At 43.8% G+C, this 27898-nt stretch overlaps 1 protein-coding gene across 2 annotated transcripts; it reads right to left on the reverse strand.

Annotated features, from left to right (window-relative positions):
- LOC6612631 (fatty acyl-CoA reductase wat) lies at positions 1-27138 on the reverse strand. 2 transcript variants are annotated; one of them, XM_032721309.1, is made up of 10 exons: positions 26723-27138; positions 4606-4715; positions 2469-2543; positions 2265-2377; positions 1942-2190; positions 1626-1881; positions 1081-1273; positions 776-1015; positions 458-715; positions 313-400 (listed from the first exon to the last, which is right to left on the reverse strand). In XM_032721309.1, the coding sequence occupies exons 2-10, from the start codon at positions 4685-4687 to the stop codon at positions 313-315; spliced, it is 1554 nt and encodes a 517-aa protein (XP_032577200.1). In that variant the 5' UTR covers positions 4688-4715; positions 26723-27138. The 2 variants fall into 2 exon arrangements, with proteins under 2 accessions (XP_002037135.1, XP_032577200.1); XM_002037099.2 differs by lacking the exon at positions 26723-27138 and having other exon boundaries at positions 1-400; positions 4606-4687.
- Between the last annotated feature and the right edge of the window lie 760 nt (positions 27139-27898).

Raw genomic sequence — 27898 nt, forward strand, 5'->3', positions numbered from 1 at the left:
TTTCCCAAACAAAATGTGAAGCAGTTTTTATTGTACTTGTAATCGATCATCTACATCCACATTACGCCATCAACTTTTGCAAATTTACATTTAGAGACGTACGAACTAAGCTATACAAGATTCGGATAAAGCGTTTCAAACATATGACTATGGGCATATGGTTATGGTACAAACATACAAACGATATATACGATACATACAACTAGAACTAACAACTACTGGAAACGAAAGTGTTACGAGCTTGACCGAAAGACTGGGGAGTTCAAGATATGCCCTACAATGGATACGAAAGATAGATATAGTTAAAGGATCCTATAAGAAGAGCTTGACGAGGGCATAAAGCGCCCAGGCGGCTAACGCGTAGAAAACAGCCAGTGTTGTGTAGTGCAGGACCTTCAACCTGAAAAGATAAATAGTTGGGTAAAATAAGGAGATTCGATATGAGGATCCACCTTACCTCTCGTAGCGCTTGATGGACTCGGGAATGTTGCTGGGATCATCCTTGACCACATACAGACGCAGTCCGTAGAGACTGACGCGGAACAGATTGGTCCAGTCCAGATCGCGCATATCGAAGGCGAAGAGCCGCCTATCCCGATCATCTAGCTTTTCCGTGAGTTTCCTGACATTATCGTTGTCGAATCGAAATTCGTTTGAACTGAAGTACTTGAGGACATTGCTTAGCTTGTGTATCTTGCGGTAGATCTTCATCATTCTGTGGGTGAACAATTCAAGTAGTTGGAGCATGCTTAAATTAAATAAATTGTAAACCCACCTGGGCTTCTTGCCAATTATCACCATGATGGCGTCCATGACCAGGGCGGGCAATGTGTGGTAGAGGAAGCACAGGATGTGGTACTGCCACATGTGCGGCACGATGGTGAAACGCGGATACCAGATGGACTTCCGCATCGGGATGTCACAGCCGTACTCGAAGCCATCCTCCATGTAGCGCCGCCAGGTGACCATGTTGTCCGCATCCGGCACGTAGTTGTAAATCGGCGGAGTCTCGTATCTGCGCAAAAATTAATTAGGTAATTAAATATACTCATTCAATTAGTGTTTCCAGTCTGCACTCACTTGTTCCGCGCTATATCCCACGCACTGGCCAACAGAGCATTTACACACATGTCCACGGGAACAATGTGTGCCTTGTTGTCCATGTCACCCGTGAAAACCCGCAGCACTCCGGATCCAATTCCCACGATCACTCCGCACGGACCGTACATGTTGTCGATCCAGCCGGTGACCGGTTCGCGGTAAGTGGTGATCACTGTAAATGAAGCGAAATTTATTTTTAAATTTATATTTTAATATTTAATAAAACAAGATCTCAAATCTTTTTTACGTCAATGGCTAAGAAGCGCCCTCAAAAACCGGTTTCAAGCAAGCATATCATTAATATATTGATAAAAAAAAGTGCGGAGAACGTAAGTTGCTTAATGAATGATTTTATTACAGAGCGATGACTTCGGAATGCTAAGCGAACGTATTATTTAATTCTACTAAAAAAAACTTGTTGCACAACGTGCAACTTAATGGCAGGGGCGGCCCCTGAGCTAATGTATCATTATCATAGTAATTCAATTTGATAATGATCTTGAGGTGTAGTAGAGTGATCTTACCAATGCCGGGTCTGAAGATGGTAACTGGCAAATTCTGAGCGCTCTGTTGCACCACATTCTCGGCCAGGACTTTGGTGAAGGTGTATGTGTTCGGATACCCCTTGATGATGGTCGGCGTGAGGGTGTTCAGGGTGTGCTCATCGAGGCAGTCGCTCAGCTTGAAGGCGTTCTCGCCAGACATGGTGCCACTGTAGAATCTCTCCTGGATGTGCCCCATGTTGCAGTGTGCAAATGCTGTGGAGACGTGGACGAGAGCCTGTCAAGGGGAGCAAATGTAATAATAGGATTATTATAGTATATGTTGCATCCAACGCACCTTCAAGTTAACAATCTCTTTGGCCAGCTTGATGATTTCCTTGGTGCCGTGCACATTGATGGCGATGGCCATTTTCAGCTTCTCATCGAATCGCACGGTGGCCGCACTGTGCAGGACGATGTTGACGTTCTCCATGATGGTCTCCCGCTCGTCGGCACTGATTCCCAGTCCAGGCAGCGAGCAGTCGCCACTGATGATGGTGATCTGGCAGCGGTACTTGGGGTTCACCTGCTTCATCTTGGCAAAGACCTGTAAACAGTGAGAAATTAAAATTAGTTAGCCAGGGCGAGAGAGAAAACAATTTGCAGGTCTCCATCACTTACCGGATCGTTAAACAGATCCTCGATCCTGGCGAAGGCATCCTTGCCCTTCTTGGTGCGTATCAGCAAATAGATTTGTCCCACCTCCGTGACGCGCAGCAATTTCTCGATGATAACTGGGGACACGAGACGAAATGAGATGGAATGGGATGTGGTAAGTATGTGGTCCGCATTCCAGTCACGTACTGCGAGTCGAGTGGAACTTACTTTTGCCAAAGAATCCGGTGCCGCCAGTAAGGAAGACGCCCTTGTCCTTGTAGAACATTTGCATGGGCGACTCGTCTGGGGAAGAGATCAATGCAAACAGTCATTAAACAATTAGCCAATTTGATGCGCATCATTGATGGTGGGCTCAGTGGGGCGTCCTTCCTGGCCCCCTTTTTCCCGCCCAACCGAAAACCATCTGTTTGCTCAGTTGGCTTCGCTTCGGTTCGGTTTGTTTGCCACCAACTTGAAGCTCCGTCACGAATTTAAATGCGCATCAAATGCCACTTCAATTCCGCATAATTCACGCCCCACACAGACACACAAACACGCACACAAGCACACAAGCACTTATACACACACACAATCGCAGGACGACAGGATAGACCCACAAACACTCAAATAGTTGGGAGGGCACGAGGTTAGCTCCTGGCTGCATTTTTGCCAAAGTGCCAAAACGGCAACAACACTTGACGTTTCAACGCCGCCTGCCAATGGGTCTAGGAATCCTCCACACCCAACTCCACCCCCCTCCACCTCCTGCCACCCACAGCGGAGGCCATCCATCTCTGCCCACATTGTTGTTTGCGGCATCGGTTGCCGTTGCCTGCCACTTGCTGGGCCACTCATAAATATTTGCAAGTTAGCAGCTCGTCGAGCCATTCATCTATTGTCTAAAACGCACACACGCCTAAAATACTCGCACACGCACAGTTGCATATGCTGCACGTGTGTGGCCAGCTGCACTGGCAAAAAAGGGGGGTTGGTTATCCAAATGAAGATTCTAAAGGAATCTAATAGCTTAATTTCAACTATTTTATTAGCTAGCTCAAAGCTGATTCACAAATTCATCGGGACAACACTTCCTACCTCACCTCCATCATGAGAATGCCTAATTAGTGAGATTGAATATCTAGCTTAATTAATATATATTTGATTTAATTTCACTTGTATTTCTCTGCGTGCAAGGGCTCTGCACATTCCTCAATTGAATGGCATTTCATCTTGAGATGGCCCAACTCGCCTTAGCCCTCATCTCGAGCCGCCTAATTGCCAATCGTCGGCGTAAATCACTGTCAGTTGGAGAACTGGGACCCATAGACACAGATACACACACTGATCCCCTCCGCAGATCCCAATACCCAGGCACAATTGCCACTTGATAATTGCATAATAAATGCAACATTGCCGAGCAGGATGTGCCGCCGCCGCCGGCCCCTCCCTCATCCTCGTCCATTTGCCTCCGGCTGAGGCATTACAAGCACATTCATACAAATACAACTTGACACCTAGAGCTGACACCGAGCACCGAACGGCTCCAAAACGGCTCCTGTCCCACGGCAAGCCGCCGCTATGCCGAGCCAGCACCACCTCCTCCTTGGAGCGGATTCCTGGCCCGAGGCCGCACTCAACCACAGGCACTTGGCTGGCTCACTCAAATGTTTTGTTTACCTATGCTAATTGGCTTAAATGCAACTCGAGCGCACTTTGCATCGCCTCGCGCCCCCTTCCACCAGCCTCAGACTGAAAATGTGAAAGTGTGGATATGTGGCAGGGCCCCCCTCCACCCACCAAAACCGCTCCACATCCAAAAGCCATCAGAACGACAGCACTCAGCTACCCAGGGCATCATTGTTCCGTGGACGCGGCGAAATTGAGCCTCACTTGGAGTGACTCGAGTGGGAGTTTCGAGTGCGGCGTTTAAAGCTCTTCGAGCGCTTTGGGGCATTTGTTCAACGCTAACTCCAACAGCTGAAGCAACAGCAACAACAACAGCAATATGAGCCCCCCTTTGGGGCACCACGAGAAACAAAAACAACAACAACAGGGAGGGGGTGCCCACTTTGAGTGAATTGTCAACAATTGTTGTTGGCGCTTCGGATTCTGTGGGCGACAGACAAAAAAAAAGTCTGTCACATAATTTGTCAATTTCAACACATTTTTTTTTTAAACCCCGCTCCCCCCACTTGTCACTCTCCCCCGCAGGCAGTCATCCCCCGCTAATGTAATATTTCACATAAATGCCTTTTATTTTTCCGGGCTTGCGGTGGGGTTTTGCGTTTTGGGTACTTGATCTTGGGTAGAATTCTTGTTTGCACTTGGTTCATTTTTTTTTTTTTTTTGTCGACTGGTCACTTACCCTTCACGTCATTTATGAGCTGACAATGATCTTCCAGCGACTTCATGCCGTTCATAATGTTCATTATTTTGGGATCATCCATCTCGGACGGATAAATGATTTCTGATTACCTGTAGGATGAGAAAGTAAATGGGATTACATTGGGGTACAAACAGGAAATTCTTGAACAGTAAATCAGATCGCATAAGTTCATTAAACCATTTGGCGTAAATTTAAAGAATTTTAAACTAAATAAAGCAAGCTGCTAATCAGTTGTAAAACCGCTTAGGAGAACGTGCCACCCACTTTAAAACGAAATTTATAGTGAAAAGAAGTGCGATTTCATTCGCTTTCAGCGACACAGATAATCCCTTAATTGAATATCTGGACACCCATTCAGTTCACCGCCCCCCTCACAGAACAGAAAACTGAACAGAAGTTTGGGGAAATTATTCCTTTAATTCGAGCTAGATGAATGGGAAGCGAAAACCATAAAGCCAATTACAAGAGCCCCAAAGCGGTGGCCATGCGACTGTTTCTTGGCTACTAAAAATCAAATATATATATAAGTAAATTTCGCTCCAGTAAAGCTCGAAATTTAATTAAAACTTTGTTCGTCTCCTGGCAGACCAGAGCAGGCGGAACAGAGAAAGGGCTAGTCGGAGAGAGCGAGATGGCGACATGGCGGAGTGAAGGAGTGGAGCGCGTCAGGGAAATTCCTAATGAAGTGCCAGACGCACCTGTTGACACAGGCCAAAAACACAGAGAAAACCAGGTATGAAAGCAAAACCAAAACGAAGCAAACTCGAAAAAATTTAATAAAATTCAAATTTTCGAAAGCTAGAGCAGCGCGAAATGAAGCTGCTGAAGTTGCGATAACAAATGAGAACCCGAATCTTTGAAGTAGGCAACTATTTGAAGTTGAAATTTCGAACTGGACCCGCATATTTTAGCCAACCCGTTTGCAGGGAAATGCAACCTGTTACTTAAACTCACATGTGTATACAATTGTATAATTTCAGTTCCAATTCGATTCGAGTGTCCAATGTCAGACATTGGCAGTTCGATGACGCCTGAAATTTGCGTTCAAATGCGCACATGCCATGCTGAAAACTGAATGCCTTGGTGGTTAGTACATACTAATGGTGATAATTACAGGCAGGGCAGCATTAACAACAAAGGCATCGGTCAATTGAATTAAGTTTTCCGAAAAGGCAGACCCCGCCGTTGGAGTCGCGAAATCCGGAACGAAAATGATAAAGTAATCAAAGCTCAGAGGGCATTGTTCCGCAGTCGGATATCTCAGCCAACAAAAGCAGCGGGGGCAGAACAAACAGAACCCGTACAGTGTGTTTCACAACCGTATTTCCAGCAATTTCATTCGAGCCAGGTATTTAGACTCAGAAATCGCCTTTATAGCGCCAATTTATCGATGTAATTGTGGGTGTTGGTTAATTAGCTATGTAAATGGGTGACCAGGTTGGATAATTTTAAAATTACAAGGCGATTAGGGCGTGAAAAAACTGTAGTATTTACAATGGCTACTACATTGTACTCATTTAAATAATTACTATCCATTCTGCCTTGAAGTACTTTAAAGCTTACATGAAATCGAATTAAAGCAAATACCGCTTTACTTGTTTTTATATTATTTTTTAGTGATATGTATCCCACTTGTTTGCAAGCATTAAAATTCAAAAAAACTCCTGTAATGACTTTACACCTTCGGCGCGCACTGTCTGCGTGTAAAATGCTCGACAAGCAAACAACCAACGCGCCAAGAACAATGGGCGGAATCAGACAAAGAGACCCCAAAAGGAAGGCAAAGGGCTGGGATGACAAAGCGACCGCGACAGCTCGAATTCGATATGAAAATGGAAATTAAATAATTTCGCGCCAGTCAAAGTCTCGCACAATTAACCCATATTTGCCATATTTGCAAATGGAAACCGAGCAGCTCCCATTACCCATTAACCATTGCCCATTACCCACCATCGACGACCCACTACCCACCACACACCACCCACTCCCCCAGTTGGCCAGTTCATCCGATCCGATGCAGTTCCTCTGTGGCCGCTGGGTGTTGCATTTCACACCAATTGAGAAGCTTTTACACCACTCGCGCTTGGCTTGGCGCTCACTCAGTCGGATGAGTGACGAAAGCAGCGCACTGCAATCCAATGACAGAAGGCGGGGATTCCCCGGGGCGAGCAGGGACACTTAGTTAGCCAGGCAGCCAGGCAGCCGGGCAGCCTGCCAGCTCCGTTCAACTGAGTGGATATCACCTAGTACTCCCTGCTCCTCCACCTCGCTGCCGCCAAAAAAAGAAAAAAAGAAACAACCCAACTCTCGACTAGCTGGCTAACTGGCAGTGCGGCCAAAAAGCCACTGCAGCTGATTGCACCACGTTGACGACCACAGCGCGTCCATCCGTCTGTCCATCCGACCAGCCATTGCTCCATGCAACAGAAATGCTACGAAAGGTACTCTGTACGTTCTGTACGCACTGAATGAACTTCTCGCAGTGAAAAGGGGCAACGGCAACAGGGCCAGGGGATGGGTGCGGGTGCAGGGGTGCGACTTTGTAGACGAATTTATACATTGTTTAAGTATCAGCCGCAGATACTTCTCCATAGCCCCATCTCCCCCCATCAGTTGTCGACACCGAAACTCCATCGTCAATGCACATCGAAGCGCAGCTAATTGAAACAGTTCGGCACAGTGGGGCAAATTGGTCAAGGAAGTGGGTAAAAACCTGGATGTGGGATCAACTTGAAGGATGGAGAAATCAGCTACCAACTATAATATATTTATAAGAATCTCATATGCATAGTTCCTTCCTATCATATCTTTAAAGTTTTTGAATTTTTTTCTAACATTGTAATCTCAGTTTTATGTACCACTATTGTTGTTATATGCTGAACTTTTTTTCGATTTAAAATATGCATATTTTGACTAACGGATACAGCTTATATGTATTTTTCTATATAATTTAATATGTATGTGTTTGATTCATAATCGTAGTTCTTATTTATTTTATGGATACATTTTGCAACAGTGCATTTTCCCCCTGCGTATTTTCCAAATGTAAAAGTAAGTTGGCTCGTTCCTTCCGAACTTTTTATAACGCAAAGTTATTTTCGCAAAGGCTTTGGTGCAGATATTTAACCACTGTGGGGCTCGTTGTTGCCGCTTCTGGTACTTCTTTTACTTTGGCGCTTGTTTGCGTGCGGTGCACCAGACTGCCGGTATTTGTAGTTGTTGTAATTGTTGCTGTTGTTGTTGGCCGGCCTGCTGCTGCACCGCCAGTAACAACAACAACAACAACAACAACAGCAGCTGCAGCAACACCAACAACGCGAAAAACTTTTCGGGTAACAATGGGCCGAAAAACAAAAGTATGAACCACAACAATAACAAGTGCACCCCATTGGGTGGGGAAGTGGGGCAGAATCAGCCCGGTTAGCAATGCAACAACATAACATCGGCAACAATGAGAGCAACAACAACAACAACAGCAGCAAGAACAACGCGGCCAACAGCAAACAAAAATCAGCGACTGCACCACTTTGCTTATTTCCATGGAATTCTGTTCGCACCACCCAAATGCGAATCGAAAATTACATCAGAACCGCCGGCTTTCGCCCACTTTCCCCCGCATTTCCTTCGCTTTTCCCGGCCTCGGAAAACCCAAACCCTCGTCGAACACTTTTGACGAGACTCATTTGCTTTGAAATTTTATTTAATGCTTTTGTAATAAAGTGTAAAATGGTGGAAAAGTGCAAACAACGGCCACAAGACCGCGAAATGCAAAGAGGAAAGCGGGGAAAGTGGCGCATAATATCAGCAGCGGCATCATCATCAGCCCACGGAGGCGATGGCAACATCGTTAACAGGACGAGAAAAGGTCCTGCAAGCAAAAGGGGGCGGCATAAGTAAGAACTGCGGCCAACACCAGTGGCCACATTAAAAGAAGAAGAAATAATTAACAGCAACAGTTTGAAAGTCCATAAAATGGAAATGGCCAAGCATGGCCGTCGCTGGCGATCGCCCTCTCTGTGTGGAGCTGCCCAGGAGGAGCACCAGACCACCAACCCACCCACCACTCGCCTCATTGGCATCGCCATTACCAGTGGTGCAGACGCCATCGCCATCGCAACCGCCACGACCACCGCATGTGCCATACAACTTCCGACTTCCGTTGGCTTTGGCCTGTCTGAGAGTCTGACTGGGTCCGGAGTCGGGACTATAGTGCTATATAGTATATATATTCGCATGTATATTGCCACCGATGCACCGGGTATACCCTTCCATGGCCAGGTGGCCATGACTGTGACCCACATTTGGTAGCATCTTCCAGTGTTTACAATGATTATTAAAGCAATTTTCCGTGTATAATTACTGCGATTATATTAGATTACACTTTCAATTACTTTGTAAGCAAATAGTTATAGAAATTATTTCGAATAGTGTCACAGTTATTCCCACAAAAGTGTGACCAATTAATTCAGATTATTTAAACCTAATAATCTTATTTCCGTAAGGCATTCAAAGTTCGTTGAGGCCGACACAAGTTGCGCTCAGCCGATTTCATTCTTTGCCATTTGTTAATACCGTTGTTGCTTTGCTTTTGCTGTTGTCACTGAGTTGACACACAAGCAAAGAGTCGGTGCGAAAAGTGTTCGTTAAATCTATTAAAAGATAATTACGTGAAGACAAATGGGCGGGCAGACAGGAGCTCCACGGGGTGTCATCCTCGTGCTCGGCATGGGCATGGCCATCCCATCCAGTGGCAGTGCCGGTGTCCGTATCGCGGTCCGTGTCCGTATAGATGTCGGGACAACGGACAGTGGACTGCGGACAGCAGTCGTGTCCTCGCTGCGTCTGCGGTAGCTATCCATACATATGTACGCTATTATTATTCGAGTTCGTTGATACGATAACGCTAATGGATATGGATATTGATTATAGTTTTTATGTCGCTTATGCATCGTGGCCGTTGTGGCTTCTCGCCCGACTACCGCTTTTCTTTTTCCCATCTCGGAGCTGCCGGGCTCCATTTCCCAGGCCACTCAGCGCTGGTGGTAATGATAATTTTGATTATATTGATGCGTCATTTTATGAGCCGCAATGGTATTGAAATTGAGTGGTCTGTGACAGCGTCTAGTTGATGGCCAGCCGGGTGGCATAATGGCGCAGCCAATGCCAATTAACAGCTGCTCAAATGAATCTTTCCAATGGGATCTGATGGCAGCAGACCCCATTAAACAGGGATTAGGGCATGTTCCGCAGTTTTTTTTTCCTTTTTGTTTCCTTGGAACCCGCAGCCAGAACGACCTTTGGATAATATGTGTGTGCGATGCCACTTAGTGGGTCGCCGATGGTATAATTGCAGTCAGTCGATGGGAACTGCGAAGTTTAGCTATTGTTGGCGAAACGCGGTGTCTTAACGACTTTATCCAGCGTCCGATGTTTGCATTGAGCAAACTGCAGGTTTCCAGACAATCCGCCCCTGCGAAAAGCTTCTGGAAAATGCTAATTACACGTATCTTTCGAGCAGAACGTGTGCGAACTCGGAATATCCAATTACAAATCTTACACAAGTGACAAACATTTGCGGCAATTAAATTAATGAAACTTTGCGGGGCAACGTGTCTTGGATCTTGCACAGATATCACTTTGAGTATATATTCCGAGTGCTATCGGTTCATACATATCTTTCCGGCTGGGGGAGCTGCGCCTGCGTCACAAAACCCGCAAGATACACCACTGCATTCCGATCCCAATATCCATCCCCAGCCCGATGCCCTGCCTTCTGGGTAACCAGAGCCAGACACACCTGAGCTGCCGGCCAATTCGAGCGTTTAACCAAATACTATAGTTTCGGTTATGGTGTGTGGCTGGCAATAACGTTTATGTATTGGCCAGGCAAATATTGCCAAGCAATTGCCTCATACTCGCATTTTCGCATGGCCATAGCGGCAATCAAAGCCAAATTGAATAGGCAAATTACCAATCTTCATCTGCACGCAGCCAAAGCCACTACTGCCACCCAAAGCTACTGGCCCAAAGAGCCATCATCGGTGAAATGTATCCAACGAAATGGGGTTTAAGTGCAGTTAAATATGAATTTGACCCCAAGGGACAGTTTGTCAGTAACTCAAAGCCAAATGGTTTATTTTATTGGGCTACCGAATGGAAACCGAGCTACTTTACTGTTTATTTAAATCATATTACCCCTAACGGTTTTTCAATTGCTGATTTAACTCATTTTCAGAAAATATGAATTCATATTTCATAGTTTAAAAGCTTAAGAGATGGAATCATATGAACTGAAAGCCTCTACGAATTAGGGGCAAAACAATTCAATCGGGCCGCTCGATTAATTGAATTCTCATTAATTAAACATTAATTGCGTTTTATTATGATTTATTTTAATTTGATTGGTTTCGTTCCAGCTATAATGAATATACATTTAAGGTTAATTTAAAATTTTCATACCATAAACAATGCACAAAAAGGGCAGTGAACAATTTCTAAATTAATTTCGATTTTTTGTTGCGCCATTATTACACCTGCTCATTTATGGCCATTTTTTCCAAGTTGTGGAAACCCTAAACGCACACCCACAAACACACATGCACACATAAGCACGCACACTATTGCCAATTGTAATTACATAATTCGCTCATTATCAATGACAACAACAAAGGCAGCAACACGACATTACAAAATCGGCGTTAACAAAAAAAGTAGCGTAGCGAATAAAAAAATATAAATAAATTAAATGCGCTCCGCTATAATTTATATTAATTAATCGGTTTATTTTTTCTTCATTCGCGATTTTTTGCTGCCATAATGGCGAAAATCACGGCAAAAATCAATGCAACAACAATCATTTGGCATGTAATGCACAAAAGGCCCCAGCAAAAATATTATGCAAAAACAAATTTATGCGCTAATAAATAAGCAAACATTTAAATCGTTTTCAATTGCTATCTCTATCCCTCTCTCCCCAGCATTCCGCCTCCCTCTCTCTCGCCGCCCCAATTCGCGTAATTTATAATTGAATGTAATTTTGATTTTTGTTTCTGCATACATATAAATAACGTATGATATTTTCCAATTAAACTAAAACAAAGTCCTCACAGAGTTGAAGCTTTTTGAAATGCAGTCACATATTAAAATTGCTGAAAATACAGTGCTGCATAGACTAGGAGATACCCATTACCAGTTTGATTATTGCACTTAATTTCATTTCTCGAACTGCCTATCTTTATTCCATCTGAAAGCATAATTTATTTATTAATTATTCAAGCCAGTCTCTTTATGTTCCAATTGAAGTCCCCTTTCCAAGAATACCCGATTCGGTGAAGGGTATCAGTGGAGTGAGTAGTCATAATGGAAATTCTTCGCAAATTGAAATTGCAGCCTCTTGAGCTCGAAGTGGCATGCGACATGGCTGGAACTAAAGTGAGGGGGCGTGGCAAGGGCTCGACCCACTTACTGGGTGATGGGGCCAAGCAGCGGGAGGAGGAGCGGAGCACGAGGGGGGTAAACGGTTAAGAAATCACGTCATAAACGCGCCGAGCACGAATTATTTACAAAGCACGCGAAAGCCTAAAAGAGGGCCCTCCCCAATAAAATAACAATAAACTATGCTCCATAGCCCAGTTGATGGGCGATGGGCGATGGGCGGTGGGTGGTGGTTGGCTTGTGGAGCTTGGTGGGCAGTGGGTGGTGGGTGGTGCTGGGCTGGCCATAAAAACAAAGCAACAAAGGCAAAGGGAACAACAAGCCGCAGTGGCATAAACAATTGTGTTACAAATACGACTACAAATGCATAAAGGAATCCGGCAGCTACAAAACGGAGCAACAAATGTCGTCTCCTATAGACGATTATTTATTGTTAACGATTTATATTTGTTGTTTCTGCGCTGGCATAGCTCACATTTCCAGGCAGCGGCCCTCGTACGTGCGAATGTGTGAGTGCCGGCCCCAGATTGCAAGCTCCGCTCCTCGTCCTTCGTCCTTCGTCCTTCGTCCGTCGTCCTGGCCCAAACGATTGAGCCTGATTGCCGGCTCAAGTGTCGGTCGCGTCACACGGGGCGTATGCGTGTCGGCGGGCGTGGATTCAAGGATTCAGGGATGTAGCAAGGGAGCCCCGGGGCAGGGGGCACTGGGCATGTGGAATGGGTGTGGCCTCTCAGAGCTGAGCACTTCGTCGTGCACATCGCGAGGCAATCATTTTTTAATATTTTGCGGCTCCCAAATCCTTGAGGGGCACGCGGCTGAAACTGGTTTTTCGTTGCCAAACGTTAAGATCTGGTCAAAAGAGCTTGTAATTTTATTGGCTTATCATCATTTACTGCACATAAGTTCTAATGGTTAATACCCAAAGTGGTATAAGAATTACAGCCAGACTTTATGTATTTGGTTCTTATTGTGAACATTTGTAGTAACTTCTTGGCTTATCACGTAACAATATTTGGTTAAGACTAAACAAACGCAGCGAACATCGGAAGTGCAGACTAGACCTTGGCTTACTTTTCCGGCGATCATGACAGTTTTTCAGACTGTTCAGCGTAGTTTTATTTCAGTGTATAGCCACTTTCTACCAATTTCAATGTTTTAACCACTATTTAACCACGTTTGGTAAACTATGCTTACATCGAAGATTTTTTATCGGACTTCATTTCAATTGCAGGGCTAATAATTTAAGTTGCTAAGCTCTATAGCTTCTTATATCGGATATGTAATGTATGTACGATGAGGATGTGATCTCTGGCTGATCTGACTACGGGCATCTCTGGCTATGATGGCCATCAGTCGCAAGTGTTGCACTTCCAGCCCGCTTTCCCATACGTCGCGGCCAACATTCTTCTTCGTCAAGTGCGCGGCATGTTTGACAGCAATGAGTGCTTAACACGTACGAAGGCTTTTGTTCGTTATTCACTGATGATGCTGTTGTAGCTGTGCTCGCTGTGCTCGCTGTACTCGCTGCCATTGTGGCATTGTTGGTGTTGCTCATTTGCCACTTTATCTTGGCATTGCGCATGTTATTTACTGTCGCCCCACCGGCCTCCTTCAGCCGCCACCGCCTTTGTGCCCCCGCGCGCAGTATCTGTATCTGCGGACTGTCAAAGTATCTGTATCTGTAACTGTAACCGTAGCTGTAGCTGTATCTATATCGGTGGCCGTGCACATGTATAGTCGGATCACTGTGCGTGCGGATTGTTTGGTGTGTCTGTGTGACAAATTTCGTAGGAAATCATTTGCTATGCTCTGCTAAACGATGACTTCTTACCCAGCCCTCGATGCCGTTTGTGACGCCCAATTCATTGAGTCTACTGCCTGCGGGTGTAGTTACCCCCACCCCCAAATAAACCCAAGAGCCCCCGAGTAAACCAATTTCGAAGGAACAAGACCCAGTCCAAGACGAGGACGAAGAACAATAAGCGACCCACTGACCCACACACAAAGTGGCACAAAGATGTTTTACGACGAGTGCTGAATGTTGTTGTAGCAATTTGTTCATTACTTTTTATCTCTTGCAGATGGGGTGACCTTTGGCCTCGAAGCGAAATTGTTGCCCCTTTTTTTCTTCGGACAATTTTCCCCATTTTTCCTGCTCGACCATTGTATTTCTATTGCCCGTTCTGAGATTTTTCCCCCATTGTTAATTCATGTGATTGCCAATGCTGTACTTATTGTTTTTGTGGCTGCTGCACCCACAACATGGGTGAAAAACAAAAAAGACAAACCAAAAACAGCAAAATAAAAATATTGCAAAATTGTGTCTGGTCGTGGCCACAAGCAGTTTCCTTCAAACATGTAATTATGTACGAATTTTGTGGATAATACATGCACTCAACCCAGCGAGCCCAGGCCTGAACCCCGCCACGCCCCCAAAAATGACCGGGGGCGAAATGGGTTTTGGCTCATTTTTATGCTGCCCACAAATTGCATTCAATTTATTTTGCTTGTTGCAAATCAAAAATCTCCATAAAGCAAAATGCTTCCCCCGCACCGCTTTTGCGAACTGCATAAAAATGTTTAACATCGCATAAAAGTTATTACTTCATTTATTTCAAATGCAAACATTGTTCTCAACCAAATCCGTTTGGGAAAGTTACTACAGCCAGGATGGCAGAATGGGAGCAATATACATTTGTTTATTGCATTTAAATTGAGTACGTTTTCGTGGGGATCTCTTCTCTATTTTTGCGGAGTAAGTGTGGCGAGTTTTCGGTACTTACGGCCAGGTAATTTGAAACTTTTATAACTTTTTAGAGCTCTTTCGAATGTTGGCTAATTTTAAATAATTAAGTTATTACCGTGATTGGGTTAATTAAATGGTTTGCTTTTGGACACCGCTGGCTAACATACTTTTCGATTTTTGATGAGCCTTCCTTAACAAGATTTCAGCATATTCATCTGGTTACCACCAAACAAATCCCACTTGATTCAATAAATATTAAATGACTTTATGCTCGATTGGAACGGGAGGTGAATAAAAAATGTGGCAAATGAAAGGGAAATGAAATGCTGTGCATTTGGGGCTTATCAAGTGGCAGCTTTTGTTTGTAGCACCCTGAGCACTTTAAACAGCCATTGAAACTTAATCATAGAAAGATACCCGACCTGGCTGAAACTGAAATAAAGTAGACTTTTCAATAGCAACACCGAAATCAGAAACAATTTCAAGGGTCTCCGATCAGATCAAATTCAAAGCCCAGGCTTGTGTTTTTTATTTTTAATAAATACTTAAGCGTAAACCGGATATTTCAATATCCTGCCCACTGGCGTTGGCACACACACACAGCTCGAGAGGATATATATTTACATATACAAATACATAAACATATAAATATACATATATATAGGCTAGTGTGCGGACAGGGTAAGAATGGAAAATGCTCTGGCGTATTTGCATAAGAAAAACTAACTTGAACCAAAATCAATGATTGCACACTACCCGCTACCCAGTGCGCCACGCCCCCGAATTCCGTGCTCCGCCCCCTTAAATCCTGCGATGAAACAGTAGACGAAGGATAAAAGTGGGCGGGCGGCGAATGGGTGGGTCGCTTTCATATTATTACTTTATGGTTGCCTCCAGTTATGCATACTATAACCATAAATATGCTCCAATGGAGCCAAAGTCAGCTAGCAACAAAATCAGACCGGAGCGGAGCGAAAAATAACAACAATAGCAGGAGGGATAATATTTTGTGTTTGTATTAATGCAGCCCGCATACATATTTATACTATAACTCAGAACAATAAATAGTAAAAGCTGGATTATGATTAAATCGATTACATGGGGAGCTAACGTTGGCCAAACATTCGTTATGCTCCACTCTATGTCCGTGTGTGTGTGTGTGTGTTTGCGCCTGCATTACGCCCACCGATGGGTCACGCCCACATTCTGCTTTATAGGGCCTAGATGGCCAGAGAAAATCCCCAAAAAAAAAGGGAAAATCGTAGTAAAAACGCAATCGAAATAAAGAAGTAAACAAGGAACCCATAAAAATGAGTCTATGACGGGATACATATTCATAAATGCAAACAAATTTGAGTGTGTGTGCGTCGATGTGTGCGTGTGTGTGTGTGTGGTCCAGGCAGGCACACAGATACAAAATAAAAACGCAGCACTCGGTTTTCATAACTGAATTGCATGCCCGATTGAATGACGAATGGAAATTGAATGAATCCCCCAGCCAAATGCAATCGAAGATGGGAATGGAAATGGACACGGATCCGGGATTCGGGATGCTGGATGCAGGATGCAGGATAAAGGACATCCATATTGACGTCCTGCGCCCTTGGTGACCGTTTTTAAAGCTGATATATTAACTTTATCCGCACTCAACCTTTATGCGCCGAAAGCAACAAATGCGATTTTTAAGCCATCGAGTATTCAGATCCGCAACAGAGTGAATTTTTGAGGAGCACTTAAATTCTCGATGCGAAAAGAGCAAAATCGCTCGTAGAGAATGGATTAATTCCTGGTTGGCTATTTCATTATGATTCCGTTTCGTGAAATTAACTAGATTATCTTAATTTGAAAAGCCAATTTGTGCTAATTGAAATGTTTCAGTCATGAAAGCTCAAACCAACTGACATTACGATATCAAACATATTCACAGTGTTAAATAAAGTTTATTGAATGCCAAAAGTGGAATGAAATCATTTGAAAACCGAAATTAATTTTTATTATATAACGAGCATATTTGGCTTGAGGACAAACGTTTTGGTTCGCATTGATAATAATTTAAACTTCACATGTTCAAGTATTCTTTTCTTCGTCTTCCCAATCAGTTTCAATGGCATCTGCATTAACCAAGTCTCACATCTTAAATCTTCGCTGGCACTATCTAAATGGATGAATGGATGCAACCTCTAGAGTGGCCTCTAGACCTAGACCTCCAATCCCGCCCAGTGTTCTCCGCGCCACCCATAGCTGCCCCAAAAGTCGATAAAAACGGGCAATCACAAACAGACGGAGGACGTGATGGGGAGTTGGCCAGGTGATAATTGTAGCGGGGCGGGCGATTCAAGAGCAGCTCCGTAAGTTCAATGCTGGGGCACTTCACAGTTGTTAATTGCAGACACTCCCCGTGCAGCAATTAGTTAGTTAGTTGGTTAGTTGGTCACTTAGTTGGTCATTAATGGAATCTCGGACGAGAAATTCACCAATTAAAAGTCATGATCAACTCAGCCAGACGCAGCGCCATCACACCAACTAGTTAATCATTATCCGACCGGACCAGCATCCCAGCATCCAAGAAATCATTATATTATCGTAGTTATAGCATCATCACCACGTTGTCATTTCGGTTGGTAACTTTTCGCACTTGGCCAAACTTCCGCTGAAGGCGAACCCTGGCCAAAACTTTCATTGAACAAGAGACTTCGGAATCGACTGGTCTCGTCTCGAGGCGAGTTGAAAAACTTCAATTAGCATTAATCTTGTTGACAAAATTTGTTTGTGCAAATCAACAGACAACATCGCCGTGGCGGCAACAGCAAAAACAAGAGATTTAAATGCAAAATCAGTCAGTCAGCGCGTTTGCACACATATATTTATGGAATTAAAGTGTAGCATGGGCTAGATTCTTGTCTCAGTGAGCTCAGAATCGCCTTTCACTCGCTTCGAACCCAGAAAAGCCCCTCCAAGGGCACCACAATCGTCTTTCGGTTTACTCCGCTCCTTGGATTTCATTTTTTTGCGTCCCCTGCCACTTCGATTATATATCATATAGCCAATATCGTATGTCTGCATGCAGTGCTAGCGATACTCTACGAAAGGGTACTTAAGAGATACTAACTAGCTCAGCAACATCTACGATAATAACCAGAACATGCTTCATTTAATGTTACTGCTTAGCTGTAAGATAAAAACAGACTGTCAGAGTGTATAAACAAAAAGCAAAAACTGGTTTGCTATTCGAGGTTCTTGACTCCAATTGTTATTTTTATGGTTACTCATCATTAATCGAACATTTTTACAAATAAGTATATACAGCTTTAAACTGGAGAGCTATTTGTATTTCATTGTTTAGAGTGTTATGTTTTTATTTTAAGAATCACCAGTTTTGATAAGGGTATTACCGCTTTGGGTTAACCTGCGATAGTAGATTCCCTTGTTTTGGTTGGCTCTTGTTTTATTCCATTTCATATTATTTTATTGCAGCTTCTCATCTGCGGCCTGCTGCCCGTTGAATCGGAGGACCCGAGGCACTTTGCATACGGATATGATCGCCATGTTATCCGCTCTGACCATGGCTTTGGCCGTGCCACATCGATAGCTTTAGCTGCAGGCGAGAGGGCATTTGCCTGGAAACAACTGGTAACTGGTAACTGGTTCAGCAGTTCTGGCCATTGGTTCTGGCCACTCTCGCATCGACTGGTCAAGTCAAATGGGCCGATGGCAGGAGTCGTGTAATGGGCTTAATCGCTTGCATGCATCGACTATGCCGAACTGGGGGCATGCACTGGTTGCATTTGTGAATGGAAAGTTAATGCCAGGCAAATCGCTCAACCGGCTGACTAATCAATGGTCAGACATTACCTAATAAATCGATGTTCGGTTTCATCTTACCGGTCATGCTCGACATGACAATGAAAGTGGGCACTAAGCCAACGAATTACTCAAGTGTTAATTGTAGGAAGTCCGCCGGGATGGGGATGTTCGAGTGTATATTTATTTTGCCCACTGTTTGCTACCGTTTTGTGGTTGCGGCCTTGTCCAGAGCTGAACTTTGCATTTCAGTTTAGGGCACGGAAGCAGCTCGAAATCAGTTCTACCTATTTAGTGTACTGATGGAGAAATCACACATATCACACATCAAATGATGGGCTTTCTTCGCCCATTTCCATATTGAAGCACCCTTTTTGGATGCCACACGAAGGTCGAACGGCAAATGCTGTCACGTAGAGTGGGGAAAAAGCATGGAGATTTCGAAACTGGGACTGGGTCGCAATTGGTAACCGTGGCACAGGAACCAAACCCGCGCACACGTCGCATTTCGTCGCTGGTTTTCGGGTGCGTAATGCATAACAATGTTACCGCTTGCGAATCGAATCATAACGAATTCGAATTGGGATCGAATCCGAATCGGAATTGGAATTGGGAATCGAAATCGGAGTCGAAGTCGAGACCAGACGGATTCCCAGCAAGATCGGTGGCACGTAGGCGGAACCCGTTAGGTCCGGATCGGCTGGCGGGGCATAATTTCACGTGTTCTCCCCTTCCTCGTCGCCAAGTTGCCATGAGAATCTAGTGCCTCAGTGGCCCAGCACCACACCTCCAAAAGTTCCCGGTTCCAAGTGGCCGGGTAAACAACATTTATTTTCACATCTATCTGTTAGATACCACGTACTGTTGGCCAGCGTACGTGCGTTTTGATATTTTAAACAAATATTTAAAACATATTACCACAGCACAAAAGTCGTATGCAAACGAGTGAGTGTGTGAGCTGCCAAGGAACTGGGCGGCAGTGGTCTGAAATCTGTGGAACATTTCAACCAGGATCAGACCTCTTATGGAAAAAGTATCTCGTACAGAGAATCAAAAACTGTGTGAATATGTGTTTCACTTGTTCTTCATTTACGAGGTAATAATATTTACTTTAATATAATACATGTTTTTAACAATTTAAATGAAAGGCTTGTCATAGCACACCTCCTAAAGTGACAAAAAATAATAAAGATATCGAACAAAAACTTATTTATTATGGTTTAAGCTACAAGCTTTGTCCACTAAATGTATTTGTATATATATGCTTACGTCTTAACTTGGCTATAAATTAGCTGAAAGATATTCTAGGAAACTACAAAATTTCTTATATGCTGTTTACTAGAAAAATATTGAAAAATACCCAAAATAAATAGAATAATTAACTGACCACTGTTCCTCGTATTTGTTTCATTTGTTGGCTTTTAGTTAGTATCGCTCCCAGCCCATTCATATTTTTTAGTTTTCCGCTTTTAGCCAGAAAGTTAGTTGTGGTCAGCGTGGCAAAGCTTTGGCTTGGAAATCGAGTAGCAATAGGAAAGTGAGACAACGGTCAATAGTACGTATACGCACCGTATGAAGTGGGAAGCTAAAAATAAAGGGGGTTCATGTGCCCCACGAGTTGTGCAACCAAAGCAAAACAAAACGAAGCCGAAGCCGAAAATCCCCCACAAAGTAAGGCAACAGTGTAAAACGCTCCACGTACGAGCGTATCTATGCATCTGTGAGATACAAAATGGCAAAGTCTTGAAACGACTGCAACTGGAACTGCGTATCGGTTGGAACTGGAGGAACTGGAGGAGCTGGAGCCGGGATGGAAGCATTTGGCCAGTTTATCAACGTCTGGAAACTTGTCCCGTTCCCCGAATAAATGCCACTGCGATTGTCAGGTTGGCAACGTTTCGTGGGTCTGCTGAAATTATGTCAAACCAGTTTGATTGAAACACTGAAAATTGTCAGCAAATTGTTTTTTACAGCATTGCCCAATGTGGTGCAACTGACAACCGTCCGGGGGGCGGCTGGAAAAGTGAGTGGTGGCGGGGCGCACTGTTCGATTGGCGGACAACGTAACCAATTCGAGCCGATTGCTCTAATGCTGGCTCATTACAAATGCACAACATCAACATTAACGGCAACAACAACAAAGGATGTCGGCTTTTCTACGATTTTCGAATTATTTTTGACATAATACCAAAATGTGCGGCTCGGGGCACCGAAAGCTATGGGGAAATGCGCTTTGATTTATACGAAGTGTGCAGCGACTTATTTGATTTCTGTAATTGGATGATTGCATTTAAGCATTACGCAATGCAAATCATAAATAGCACAATATTGTGTGTCAATCGCCGATGGAAAATCATAATTTATGCAGCGATAGGCTGTTTAAACGTTAGTGAAGGTTGTCTAAACTACAAACAAATATGCAATTCAAATAATTGAATGTTTTATTAGCATATGAATTATAATATTCTAAAAAAACATTGCTCCCTTAAGCTGAATTCTTTGCCGCCAGTTGGACTTTAACTATCTACTCCGCTGAAATTTCAGTTGGTGTTCCACTCGCAGCAGTTAAACATTCAAAGAAATTCCGGATTTATTTATTTACAATGCATTTTAAAAATGTTCCGTCAAAGAAGCTTCAGTTGCAGTTTTATGGCTGCCCGTGCGTATGTGCGTGCGGAAATACATATGCATATGTTTCGGCACACACACACTCATGAAACACATATACATATATACGTACATATATATATTAAATGTATGCAAACTGCATAAATGCTTCCTGAATCGAATTTAATTGTATCTGGTGTCTGCATGCTGCACTCGCATGTGTATCTGCATCTGCAGCTGCAACTGCATCTGTATCTGTATCTGCGCCTGTATCGCTATATGTATCTGTATCTGCCAGTGAGCGATGTTGTCTATCCATCTCGGCGAACTCGCAGTCCCGCCGCCCCGCAGCCCCCTCTTGCGGCTTTTTGGTTTAATTGGCTGCGGGAATATTCCATGTGATTACTTAATGAGCCCCAACTTATGTTTACTACGCGAAACATTGGTTCGCCCCGGTCGGTTTGGTTCGGTTTCGGTGCACAAAAGTTAAAAGGTTAACAGTGGCTGGTCGAGAGAGTGCAAAAACAAAAAACAAAAAAAGGCGAGTAATTCCGCTGCCGAAGCGAACAACAATTGTGGGGGCGTGTGCACGTAGTTTATTATTCAATTATGCATTCATTAAGGTACATAATTAATAATTCAATTAAAGGTAGCACTGCGTAGTGCATCAATTTGTGGCAATGTTTCCCTTATTACTCATTTTCACGCACTCTGCGTTCGCACTCGATTCCATTTCGATTCCGCGCAGTTCTGCCATCCGTGACTCACCTCCGGAGTCATGGGTTAACTGGGCGGCAATGGGTTAAACTCCAGGGTTCTGCTCCACTGCAACTCGAGGAAGTGGAAGTGGGCTAAGATCCGAGCCACTGACTGCGGCATGCGTGATTTTCGATTGAAATCGAATAGCGAATCTTACAGTTTATTGCCTGCCAAATGATGCAAATCATTTTTCAATATCTGTAGCTCGGCTAACCGATGACTTGCCAAAAGTCTGGCAAAAATATTCCACTCCGCAAATCAGGTCTCAATTGGAATAATTCAATTAATATTGAGTCATGAAGTTGTCATTGAGTGCAGTTGCGGTTGAACTCAAGATTACAAGGGGTTTCCATACGATTTAAAAGGAAATTAAGACCCTTGAATATTTCTGATATATTTCCGCATACCTGAATGGTAATTAAGTACCCAGTGGAAGTGGAACTCTTCCTCCTCTAAACACGAAGCTCATACGATGCCCCATCCCTACTTAGATCCCACCAAAGGTCAAGAGGTGCTCCTGAAAACGCTCCAATAAGCGGCAGCAAATGCCTGACCTAAGCCACTATATTCAGCGTCTCTGGGCCGAACTGTAATTTATGTCTTTATGGCACATTACATTCAAGACAATTCACTGGCTTTACAACCTGTTGGAGTAAGTCTTTTACGGCCCCATCAGCAGAAGATCAAAGCCAGGCCATGGTAATGACCCAGTTGCCTGCGCTGGCAGACCTTTTAGCCAAGTGCCAAAGCAGCGACGCTTTCATAGCGACATGCATAATTAAAAAGCCGTTACAGGATGTACACGGTCGGGGTTTATGTTTAAATGGCCCTGCCAAATTTATGGGCCCGCTCTTAATTGGGCCGAAAACGTTGGCTAACGAACAAACAAACAAACAAAAATTGGCAACTTTACGTGCAGAGTTTCGGGCCACGTTCATGTTCAATGCCGCTGGTCTGCAGCCGAATTGTGTTGACCTTTTCGCGTAGTGCTGGCCAGTGGGCCAGCAGAGATTCTGAGAGAACCAGAAAGCCTTGCCCAAACCCAGTCCGAACCCAGTCGCAACCCAAACCCAAGCTCAGGCTCAAGGCGGTCAGGTGCATTTATCGCAATTAAACACTTGTTGCTGCCAAAGCAAAGCAAAAGCACTGAGCAAAAAGGCAAAAGCAAAGCTGCCACCGCAAAAACAACGCCACATCTAACAAGAAGCGAGGCAAGATTAATACGTGTATTACGGCCGGGCCACGATTTCCACAACGATTCAACAACGATTCCACAACGATTCCACAACGAGCTACTAGCAAATGTATATGTTGCTGTAGTAGATAGCTGCAGCTATATGGCAATTGCGATTTGCTTAGAATACGACAACCGCCGGGCCCCAAATAAAAGCCAAAGTGCTGACCTTGTCAGTGGCTACTATGCTACCAATATTACCAATACAACTGCTTTAGTACCACCACCAATGTGGCTTTGGAAATCGATTGCACTGCTGAATCTCGAGTGGTTTTCCTTGTGTTTGATTTTTCAATTTTTGCAGCACAAAGCGTGAGCACACATACACACACAGGCCAAGGAGCGTTTTTGATAGAAGAGAGGCGATTGGATTTATTTTGAATTTTATCAGTATTACGAGCAAGGGAAGTTGCAGCAACAATATAATTTATATGCTCCTCCGCCCAGATGCCGCATTAAAATATATAAATAATTGCACTGTTTCTGGTTAACCCCTTGTCAATGGTTCATCTATAGTTGAAGAACACATTCCGCTTAAATCAACTGGCTGTCACTCAGGTGGGCGATCCAGACCGCAGGAATTTTACAATTATATATTACAGCGCTCGTTAAATAATTAATAAGTGTAATATGAAACATATCAGAGCAGCTACATATGTACTGTGCCAAATATAATTACTCTAATTAAATGAGCGTGCAGAATTTAATATGGCCGTGTTCAAATGAACAGCTACAAGTGTAACACTTTTATCTACAAATATAAGTTTTATACGAATCACCCGAAAATAATTAAAATTGACAACATTTGTGTTCAAAACATACCTTTATATCGGAACGTCGCCACTTGGCAGCTTGAAAAATGTGCAGATACCGGAGGCGCAGATGCAGATACAATGCAAACATTACTCAGCCGCATTGCTCGGCTACTAAACAATTTAAATGAAGATGTTCCCAATTGGATTCATGGTCAGGCGGCCGATGAGTTATTTATGCATACTTAAACACGCCTGGAAAATGCAAGGCGAAGAGCGCCTTCGGACATCTTGGCCATTTGGACACTTGGCCACTTTGCTGTTTGGCTGCTAATTCGCAGCAGAAGCAATATTCGCACATTTATCGATTGCAAATCAATTTCGTGCAATTGCACATCTCACGTAATGACGGCCCCTCTTGGCCAGGTCGAAACGCAGTGGCTCTGGCTTTGGATTTGGCTTTGGACTCCGATTCGGATTCGGCTTGTGCTTGGGCTTGGGCTTTAACTGGCTGCAATGCATCGCTGCCGGATTACCCCTCGATTAATGCTGCTTGCATACAAATTGGCGCATTTACGTTCGCCTTCACCTGCTGTATGGGAATCTCGGGGGTCTTCCCTATCCACCAGATACAGATACAGATAGAGGTGCAGATACAGATACAGACACGCGCCTGCACTCGTTAGCCAGCAGCCTGAAGTCTGAGGCGTTGTCTTGGCTGTCTGTCTTGGCATTCGGCAGGCAGTTGGCCAAATTGCATAAACAAAATCGCACAGCGAAATGAAAAGTGCGCAAAGTGTGAAATATAAATTACACCGCGAGTATTCGCATGCAAATTCCGATTCGGATTTCAATTCGAAAACATTGTCGCACGCTGAAAGTGGTAAGTGGCAAGTGGCAAGTGTCTTCCGGTGCAATCCTAATCAGCATGACTGGCCCAGTGCCAGTCACCCTGCAAATCCCATCCCAGTTATCCCATTCCTGGTCGCTGCTGGATAGAAATGGCAAAAAACGAGGCGAGGTGACAACATAAGCAGACTTTTCGCGGGATTTGTCAAATATTTGCGCAACGCTGCGCTTATCCATCCAAAAAAAAAAAAATAACAAAGAAAAGCACAAAATCTCTGGAAAGGGCGGCAGATCCAAAACTGCAGCGTCGAGTCCCAAAAACCCTGGAACCCAAAAAAATACCCACCCCACTTGCCCACTTTTTTGTGTGCGCTTTCACGCCTCTTGGAAGGCGGGCAAACTTTTATTATTATTTCATTTTTTTCGGTTCGCCCCGCCTCGCAAGTTCAAAAAGTTTAATGCTATTTGACTTTGATTCAATGTTTGCATTGTGCCCGGGCACATCATCGATTATTTTCCACTTGACGCCCCACCACGTCAGCCCACTGAACATGGAACATGGAACATGGCCACCAGAGCCATCCGCCCACGGATCCCCAAACTCCCAACGAATCCCCATCCACATCCGCATCCGAACTGGAATGCCAGTTGTTTGTGGTGGACAAATGAAATATGTTTGGCCGCATCAAAAAGCCCTGGCACTGACAATGCCCCCGACTACGAGTCTTTTGATAAATTGCGAATTAATTGAATCGCTATGACATGAAGTTTAGCACCATTTTCTCGTCTCGCCTCAATTAAAGAGTTTGAGAGTTTGAGAAGAGTTAGATACTTTAATTGCATCCTTGAGGCCCATTTAATTGTGGCACACAAATCGATTTTTTAAACTCTGTTGCATTCCAGCACAATATGTTGATATTCTCATGCATATTTCATTGAATGCATTTCTTTGCCATTTAAATTTGGCCAACGAAAGTATTTGTTTAAAGGGCTTGGAGGCGTCCACTCTTTAAATTCTTTATGAACTTTAATTTCCAAATTACAACGCCTAATTGAGTACGGATTTTAAATGGCTTGTAAAGCTGCCTCAAATTGCACATTTCTGCGCAGCTTAAATATGATTTACGTAATATAATAATATTTAATTCAACACATTTTTATTGCGACATTGCACTGAATGCTCCTGCATATCTTCTAAATATTTAATCTCCTATTCTGGCCTTTTAGTTTCTTTTACAAAAGTGGCAACAAATATCGAGCATTAAGTAATTTCTTTGATAGGCAGCACAGAACAATTAGTCACGGAATTGTAAAACCAAATGTCACAGATAATATTATTTATTCTGCTAAATTAGTGAACTGCTAAGTGGGAATTTAAATATTGATCGAACTGCTCTTGATCCAGTAAATGAATGTTTTTCCCAATCTAATCAATTATTTTTTGGGTTTGGCCATATATAACATACGATTGAATGCAAACCCGTTTGAAAGACACAAAGACCACGGGAGTAATATAATAATCCAACTGGCGATTATCGATTCTTTGGCAGCCGTAACTCTTTTGCCATTGCATTGGCAAAACAATGAGTTATTTCCCAATTGCCGAGTGGGTTTGTTTGTGTATTAAATTTGGGAAATTCAATGAAATTTCACACATTTTTTCGTGAATGCCTGTGTGCTGGCAATTGGCTATGAGTTCTTCGTCGGCCCCTCCTGCACCTGCGGAGCGAATCCAACCCGTTTTGGGTATTTGGGTATGTTTTTTTTAGAAAGCCATCAACACCAGCTACATTACCAGCACCACCACTACTACTAGCACTGCCTAGCACATACGTAATGGCATATGTCATACGATTACCAGGCATACGGATAGCAGAGCAGATTGGCTATAATCCCATGTAATTCAAGACTCACCGATTTGCTGGCTGCACAGGCACAGATCCCACGGCCACGGATTGGATTGGAGTGGCTTTCCGCAAATTGCTGGCTAATTGGAGGGCTCGTGGATCTGCCAACACGTATCTTGCTGGCTGGCACACAGGGATATATCTCTCGGTTTTCTATCTTTTTACGTTGCCACTTTCGAAATATATATAAATTCTCTATCCAAACGCGCCTTTCAACTGCAGCACGCGCTGTTGCACAAGACTAGCGAAAAAAGCGATGCCAAATTGGTTGCAACAGGTGGAAAAAACTGGGAGCGCACCGCGATCCGAACCGAATCGGTTTTGTATATCCAGTGAATTGAGTCCCGGGTTTGAAAACTAATTTTTGAAGTCGATGCGAGCGTTACGCGTTCAAGAACCGCGCTGCCAGGCAGACGAAAACAGACTCAGCTCGATTGCGGCTCGCAAAAACCACAACACCTGACGGCGGCTTCTCAGTCGGTGGATCAGCGCAGTTCAGCGGCTCGATGGTGGTGCGCTTGGCGTCTCAGCGGCTCAGCGGTTTGGTGGCTCAGCGGCTGGCAGCGACGGTGGCGTTTGGTGGGCGGTAAGCCAAACTCAAAAAAATCAAGTCAAATTGAGTGGCGCAGTTTGGACTGGCGATTGAAGTGTACACATGTACATACTCGCACTAACTTACCGCACCTGAGCATCGCTTTCGTGCACTGCCAGTGTTATGATTCAATTTTATGATGGAGCCTCGTAAAGCCGGAGCATTTGCGATATATTTGCGGTATATGTACATCGGACTTCACTTAAGCGCTGGTCACTTGGGTTAAAATAGCGTTGGTTACTAAGCTCACAGCTGGCCATTCATCCTATTAAATGGAGCACTGAAGGTTCAAAGCATCTTTATTAAACCATTAACAAAACGTGCTGGTTGTATTTTCAAAAATTACGCCAGTATCTTTTACAGTTTCCTTATTCAGTTGTGTTTCAAAATTGAGTATTCCCATACCCAAACTATACTAGTAGTAATCAGATGACGAATGCTCAAAATATCAGCAAATATTTCGAGATAAACTGTAAATATTACTCATACGCAGCGTGTGCATATTAGTTATCGATTGAATTTTCGGACTATCATTATGAGTGTTAAGAAATGCTAAATGAATCATCGAAAATGTTTCGGATTACTTTGCAT

This window comes from Drosophila sechellia, chromosome 3R (assembly GCF_004382195.2).
Source record: "Drosophila sechellia strain sech25 chromosome 3R, ASM438219v1, whole genome shotgun sequence".
Lineage (NCBI taxonomy): Eukaryota > Metazoa > Arthropoda > Insecta > Diptera > Drosophilidae > Drosophila > Drosophila sechellia.